The 7351-nt window shown below is 59.9% G+C and overlaps 2 protein-coding genes across 3 annotated transcripts in view; one reads left to right on the forward strand and one right to left on the reverse strand.

Annotated features, from left to right (window-relative positions):
• FSD1 (fibronectin type III and SPRY domain containing 1) overlaps positions 1-1168 on the forward strand; it is a 19356-nt gene extending 18188 nt beyond the window's left edge. The window contains exons 11-13 of the mRNA XM_011967360.1: positions 310-561; positions 671-759; positions 855-1168. Coding sequence (XP_011822750.1) covers positions 310-561; positions 671-759; positions 855-965 — 452 coding nt within the window. The 3' untranslated portion in view covers positions 966-1168. The remainder of the gene's footprint in view (positions 1-309; positions 562-670; positions 760-854) is intronic.
• A 211-nt stretch (positions 1169-1379) lies between these two features.
• STAP2 (signal transducing adaptor family member 2) overlaps positions 1380-7351 on the reverse strand; it is an 18083-nt gene continuing 12111 nt past the window's right edge. The window contains exons 5-13 of one of the 2 annotated variants that reach the window (XM_011967362.1): positions 6760-6860; positions 5534-5668; positions 4330-4399; positions 4138-4240; positions 3956-4021; positions 2417-2587; positions 2240-2332; positions 1792-1866; positions 1380-1534 (exon numbers count right to left, since the gene is read on the reverse strand). In XM_011967362.1, the coding sequence (XP_011822752.1) occupies positions 1470-1534; positions 1792-1866; positions 2240-2332; positions 2417-2587; positions 3956-4021; positions 4138-4240; positions 4330-4399; positions 5534-5668; positions 6760-6860 (879 nt within the window). In that variant the 3' untranslated portion in view covers positions 1380-1469. Of the gene's footprint in view, positions 1535-1791; positions 2005-2239; positions 2333-2416; positions 2588-3955; positions 4022-4137; positions 4241-4329; positions 4400-5533; positions 5669-6759; positions 6861-7351 lie in introns of both variants that reach the window. The other variant, XM_011967361.1, reaches the window with a different exon arrangement.

The raw sequence follows: 7351 nt of genomic DNA on the forward strand, positions 1-7351 counted from the left end.
GAGTATCTGAAGGGAATAGCTGGAGCGCAAGGAGTATCTGGGGGGAATAGCTGGAGCCTAAGGAGTATCTGGAGGGAAAACTGGAGCCCAAGGAGTATCTGGAGGGAATAGCTGGGGCCAAAGGAGTGTCTGGGGGGAATAGATGGGAACTTGAGGAGTATCTGGGGGGTACAGTTAGGAACCTGAGGGGTGTCTGAAGGGAGCAGCTGTGGTGTAGGGAGTCCCTTGGGGGCTGGCCCTTTGTGGAAGGGCATCTGTGGCCCGGATCTATCCAGTTCCCCTGCTCACCCCTCCTGCCCTGCGCCACAGGGGACACGCTGATCGACGGCGGGGAGCATTACTGGGAGGTGCGCTACGAGCCGGACAGCAAGGCGTTCGGTGTGGGCGTGGCCTACCGCAGCCTGGGCCGCTTTGAACAACTGGGCAAGACGGCCGCCTCCTGGTGCCTGCATGTCAACAATTGGCTGCAGGTCAGCTTCACGGCCAAGCATGCCAACAAGGTCAAGGTGCTGGACGCCCCCGTGCCCGACTGCCTGGGTGTGCACTGTGACTTCCACCAAGGTGACCCCAAGCCCCAGCTGCCGTCTCTGGCTGCCCCTGCCTGAGTCCCCTCCCTCTTCCCCCATCCCACTTCTGACCGTTCCCACTGTCACTCTGCCCCCCACCCCAGGCCTCCTGTCCTTTTACAACGGCCGCACCAAACAAGTGTTGCACACTTTCAAGACCAGGTTCACACAGCCCCTGCTGCCTGCTTTCACGGTGAGCTGCCCTCCGCGGCCCAGGGGGAAGAGAGGGTGGTACGGGCGCTGGGGTTCGAAGCGGAGCCCCTCCCACCTCCCCCTGCTCTCCCTCAGGTATGGTGTGGCAGCTTCCAGGTGACCACAGGCCTGCAGGTCCCCAGTTCTGTGCGCTGCCTGCAAAAGCGAGGCAGTGCTACCAGCAGCTCCAACACCAGCCTCACCTAGGCCCCCAGGCACCCACCCAGCTGGGGTGTTCCTGGGGGAGCCGCTGCCAGGCCCAGGCTGCTGGAGCCAGGCACCCTCCTCTGTCATTTGCTGCTTGGAGCCTTAACTCCGGATGGGGGGTCACCAAGAGGGAGCGGGCACCCTGGCGGGCCCTCCTCCGCACCTCGCCTCTTAATAAAGGTCAAACACTGGCCAGGCCAGGCCGCGGTGCTGGTTCTTCGGGCCTGGGTGGTCCTCTCTGCTGTGTGGCACTGGGACCTCAGCCTTCCTGGCTGTAAAATGGGCTTTTCTCACAGGATACGCTGGTAGATATCACTGAGCTGAGGGTCACTGGGAATACATGGGGCCATCTGTAGGCAGATATCTGACGGACCCCTCGTCCCCTACTCCCCGAAGCCAAACCAGACACATGGGTCCTGGGGTCAGAGTTTTAATCCTGGGAGAAAGAATCTGGCCACTGGGCCATGCCCTGGGACTGGCCCACTGGTCCCCGGCGTGTCCGAATCAGTGCTCCAGTGCCCGCCTCTTCTCCAGCTTCTTCTGTAGCTCTGCCGTCATGTCCGCCAGCCCTGGGGGTTCAGGACCGGGAGCTGCAGCTGGCCCAGGGATCCCCAGTCCATGTCCTGCCCACTGACAGCCACCCACGACCAGCTACAGATTTGCAAGGCCCCATGCAACATGACAGTGTGCTCAAAGGCATTAGGAATTTCAAGACGGAGACAGCAGAGCCTTAAAAGACAGGGTGCTTAGGAGTGTGAGGCCCTGTGTGACTGCATGGTCACACGCCTGGGAAGCCCGCCCCGCACTGAACCCACAGACCCCTTACCAGCTGCGGGGAAGAGAGGTTGGGCTGAGCTGGCTGGCAGCTTCCTGGCCAAGCCACCATTAAAGACTCTGGGCTCTGGAAGAGAAGACAGATGAGGCCAGGTGCGCTGGCTTACGCTGGTAATCCCAGCACTTTGGGAGGCTGAGGTGGGTGGATCCCTTGAGGTCAGGAGTTTGATACCAGCCTGGGCCACGTGGTGAAACCCCTTCTCTACTAAAAATACAAAAATTAGAGGGATGTGGTGGCAGGTGCCTGTAATCCCAGCTACTTGAGAGGCTGAGGCAGGAGAATCGCTTGAACCTGGGAGACAGGTTGCAGTCAGCCGAGATCGCACCGCAGCCTGGGGCGACAGAGTGAGGTTCCATCTCAAAAATAAGTAACAAAGACAGATGCGGGCTGAGGCTGGCGTGCCATCAGGTGAGGGCAGGATTTGTGGGGGCACCCCTACCTGGCTTGGGTCCAGTGGGTGGCTTTGGAAGCTTTGCAGGAGGCTTTGGCAACTTCTTCGGCTTCACGATGACCGGCTGACTAGAGGAAGCCACTGCGTGGACAAAAGTGTAATGTGTCACATCAGCTGTTAACCTGCTTCCCCAGCCCCCAGCTCTCAGCAGCTCTCCCCACCCACCATCTTGGTTCTCATAGTCAACAACTGGGGCATCTCCAATGGGGGTCACGTAGTTCTCTTCCTGGTTCGGTAGTGGGGGCAGTGGGGGTAACAGGGGCAGCTTCTCCTGGCTGGACACAGGCACAGATGCAGGTGGCAGCGGCTTGGGGCCACCTGTGCAGGGTGCAGGACCTGATGGGGAAAGGTAGTCACTGTCAAGACCCACATCATACAGGGACACCTTGGTGGGGGGTCTGTGTGCGTGCCTGGAGACATGCATATGTCCCTGTGTGTCTGTGTGCCCCCATGTATAAGTCTGTCTGGGCTGGGCGCAGTGGCTCACACCTGTAATCCCAGCACTGGGAGGCCGGGGTGGGCGGATCATCTGAAGTCAGGGGTTCAAGACCAGTCTAGCCAATATGGTGAAACCCTGTCTCTACTAAAAATATAACAATTAGCCTGGCATGGCAGCAGGCTCCTGTAATCCCAGGCAGGAGAATCGCTTGAACCCAGGAGGGAGAGGTTGCAGTGAGCTGAGATTGCGCCACTGCACTCCAGCCTGGGTGATAGAGCAAGATTCCGTCTCAAGAAAAAAAAAAGGTCTGTATGTCTTTGTATGGCATATGCATGTACACTAATCGAATCTGGATAAGTTAAAGTACCAGGTTTGTACAAACATGCCTGTTGTGTGTATACATGTGTGACTCTGCACGCCTGCTAAGGTAGCTGCTTTAGTCCTTGTCTAGATGAATGTGTTATGCCCATGTATCTAAACATGTCTGATTTTGTGCCTGTGCATGGATGCGTCTGCATTTATGTGTACACACGTGATTGTGGGATGAGACAGGTGTATCTGTGCTACATAGCGTGTGTATGTGACTGGAATTGGGGGACATGTGTATTCATGCATGTGTGGATCTGTTGTGGCCACACAAGTGTATGTCAACTTCTGGCTAGGCAGGTGGCCATAGTTCATGAATCATGCATGTGTGTGTGGATGTGGCACTTGGGGGTCCTTGCATACGCCCAGCCCAGGGAAGACCAGACTACCCACGCTACGTTCCTTTCTAGTGTGTTCTCTGCCGCCTCCTCTCACTCCATAAACAGGACCAATTCCCACCTCTTTCCCAACACCCACCCTGATTCCTGGTCCCTGGGGGGCTACTGCTTCTCTGGATGCACCTTCTGACCCCCTCAATGCCCATTTCTACCTAAGAAGATCCTTTGGGACCATCTACAAAGACCTACTCTTCTAGGAAGCTCTCCCTGCTCTGCCCCCATCTTCTCCCGAACTCTAGGCGCCTCCCCCGAGCCCAGGTTTTTCCTCCAAATTCGACCCTACAGGATGAGAGTGTGTGTGTTTAGCTCTGTCCCAAGCTGGGACTGCCGCCCTCTCCCCCAACACACACCCCAATGGCAGGGTCTGAGTCATTTCTGTCCTTGCAACTTTGGGAACAACATCAGACACAGGCGGTGCAGCCACCAAGCTGAGTGAGGGGGCGTGGCTGAATGCGGGGTCCTCGATCCCTCCCACCTCGGCCCGCGGGGAGGGGGCGTCACCTGGGCCCAGGGCGGAGGGCGCCACCCACACACTCTCGCCATTCTCCTTATCGGCTTCCACGTAGCCTGGAACAGAGAAGGCGTCCTGGAGGAAGCGCGGCGGCCAGGGGCGGCCCCGTCCGTCCAAGCGGGGGCGGGAGAGGTGAGAACTGGGCCCCCAAACTCCCCGAAGGCGCACCCACCTAGCACCTTCTCGTAGTCCTCGTCCAACAGGAATGGCACCAGCGCCTTTTTGGTGTGCGACACGAAATAGTTGACCACGGCGTCCAGAGAGGTGCAAGAGAACTGGGGGCAGATGGGGGAGGGGTCAGGCTGCTGGGGAAGGGACGCGGATCCCACAAAGGCACTTCTAGGGACCCCGGCCCAACGCTCACCGGCTCTTCCACGTCGATCACGTACTTGGGGCCCTCCCACTTCACCTTGTAATGCCGGACCACGTGTGTCCTGCACCAGCAGAAAGCGAGTGAGTGGCTCAGCCCAGGCTCCCACACCGCCCCCCAGGGAAGGCCCGGCTCCGACTCCGGGCTCTGCCCCCACAGAAGGTCCAGCCACTGACTGGCTCCACCCTGTGAAGGACCTAAGCCCCTCTATCCTCCCAGAGCATTGACTGAACCGACCCACCCCCACAGAAGACCCCACCCCTAGTTTTGGCACCACCTCCAGGGAGGGACCAGGCCAGACTGACAACAGTCTAGGAAAGGTCAGCCCCTAATTCTGGCACCGCGCCTAGGGCGAACCAGGCCCTAAAGACTCCGCCCCAGGTAGGCCCCTCCCCCTGTAGTGGCTCCACCCCCCGGCCCCGACTCCACCTTCTACATCGCCTTGCCCAACCGTGGACTGGGCTTGAGGATTTGGCAAAAGGCTCTAACTCCGCCCCCAGGGTGGCCCCGCCTCCATAGCCCTATTCAACTTCCAAAAGGTCATGGCCGTGACTCCACCCATAGATCCTGACTCTACCCAAAGAGCCCATTCCCACCCTTGGATTTGACTTCATTCCCTCCAGTGGCCCAGACCTGGCCCCTGCGTACCTGACGTTCCGGAGGAGCCGACCCTAATCGAGGGGTCTGACTCCACCTGCAGGGAGTCCCAGCTCCTAACCCAAGACCTGACTCCTCCTGCCTGGGCTCTACCTTCTTCCCTAGGCATTGACCCCGTACTTGGGGCAAGGCCAACCTCAGGATCCTACGACCCCGGAGCTCTGACCCCGCCCCCCAGCCCGCCCTGCCCAGCTCTGACTCCGCCCCCAGCCTCTCCTGCTTAGCTCTGACTGCACCCCCATCCCGCCCACCCCAGCTCTGACTCCGCCCGCAGTGTGCTCTGCTCAGCTCTGGCTCGGTCCCCAGTCTCCCCTGCTGAGGTCTGACTCCGCCCCCAGTCTCCCATGCTCAGCTCTGACTCCACCCCCAGCCCGCCCAGCCCAGCTCTGACTCCTCCCCCAGTCCGCCCAGCTCAGCTCTGACTCCGCCCCCAGTTCGCCCTTCTCAGCTCTGGCTCGGGTAGGGCTCCGCCCCTGCTTCTGACCACGCCCCCGCGCCCACCCTCCTCCCCACCCAGGGCTCCCGAGACGCGCATGCGCACCCATTGTGCATCTGCCGCGTGGTGACCGACACGCCGTCAGCACCGTCCCCGCTGGGCCGCAGCAGCAGGTTCCCGCACTCGGGGTAGCGCTCCAGGAGCAGTTGTGCCTCCAGCCGGCTCACCTTCAGGAAGCACCTGTGGAGGGCCGCGTCACCCACTCGGGACCCCGGAGACCAAGTCCGCTCTTCCGCACGTAAACCCCACCTCCTCTGAGACCCAGCCCCGTCCCCATCCCCTAGGCCCAGGAGACCCTGCCCTGCTCTCCAGACCCAGGCCCCTTCCATGGAGGCACAGTCTGGCCTTCCGGGCTCCTAGTTTTTGTGGCTTTTTTTTTTTTTTTTTTTTTGAGACAGAGTTTTGCTCTTGTTGCCCAGGCCGGAGTGCAATGGAGCGATCTCGGCTCACCGCAACCTCTGCCTCCCGGGTTCAAGCGATTCTCCTGCCTCCGCCTCCCGAGTAGCTGGGATTATAGGCATGCGCCACTAGACCCGCCTAATTTTTGTATTTTTAGTAGAGACGGGATTTCTGCATGTTGTTCAAGCTGGTCTCGAACTCCCGACCTCAGATGATCTGCCCGCTTAGGCCTCCCAAGGTGCTGGGATTACACGCGTGAGCCACTGCACCCGACCGGGTTTTTTGTTTGTTTGTTTGTTTTTCTTTAGAGATGGGGTCTCGCGATGTTGCCCAGGCTGGTCTCGAACTGGGGTTAAGCAGTCCTCCCGCCTCGACCTCCCAAAACGCTGAGATGACAGGCACGAGCCACCGTGGCCAGCCAGGCTCCTAATTCTGGCCCCGGGAGGCCCTGCTCACCTTCCTAATCACCGAGAACCGCCCACAAAGACAATGCTCCGCCCCCAATCCAGGCCCCGCCTCTGGGGTCCCGGATACCCTCTCCTACAAATAACCCCTCCCCGGAGACGAAGCCCCACCTTCTAGACACCTAGACTGACCACCCTCAGACCCTGTCCCCACTCCTCAGGCCTAGGCCCCGCCTCTGAAGACCCTTCCAGTCCTCTAGGCCCCTAGACCCGCTCCTGGAGATCCTGCCCCGCCTCCCAGCATGTGCCTTAACTCCTCCTCCCCCTTCCCCACCCTCCAGCCCCAATGCCATCGTCTTGCAAAATCCAAGACCCAACTCCAGGGGACTCAGCTCACGGCCCACCCTCAGCCACACACCCACCTCCCGTCCCCATTCTGCAGCCCCTCGGGACAGGCGGGGCACTCACGAGGGTGTCTCCAGTGCACGGCGCGCCTCCTCTTTAGCCAAGACTTCAGCCATCATGTATAGGTGCCCAGGAAGCAGGGTCAGGTTGGACGGGACACGGAGCTGAGGGGCGATCGAGGGACAGTGACTGCACCCGGCTGGCCGGGAATGGACGGCTGTGCCCAAGTCACAGAGTGGCAAACTGAGGCCAGAGCTCAGAGCCATGAACTCTGACACCTCAGAGGACAAAGAGGGCATCGAGAGGGTGCAGAGGAGTTGAGTGAAAGTAGATGCTGGGGCTAGGCGCGGTGGCTCACGCCTGTAATTCCAGCACTTTGGGAGGCCGAGGCGGGCAGATCACCTGAGGTCAGGAGTTTGAGACCACCCTGGGCAACATGGCGAAACCCCGTTTGTACTAAAAATACAAAAAATTAGCCGGGCGTTGTGGCAGACACCTGTAATCCCAGCTACTCTGGAGGCTGGGGCAGGAGAATCACTTGAACCCGGGAAGGCGGAGGCTGCAGTGAGCCGAGATCACGCCATTGCACTCCAGCCTGGGTGACAGAGTGAGACTCCGTTCCCCGCTCCCCTCACCCACCAAAAAAAAAAAAAAA

The sequence above is a fragment of the Mandrillus leucophaeus genome, unplaced genomic scaffold, assembly GCF_000951045.1.
Source record: "Mandrillus leucophaeus isolate KB7577 unplaced genomic scaffold, Mleu.le_1.0 Scaffold8, whole genome shotgun sequence".
Classification (NCBI taxonomy): Eukaryota; Metazoa; Chordata; class Mammalia; order Primates; family Cercopithecidae; genus Mandrillus; species Mandrillus leucophaeus.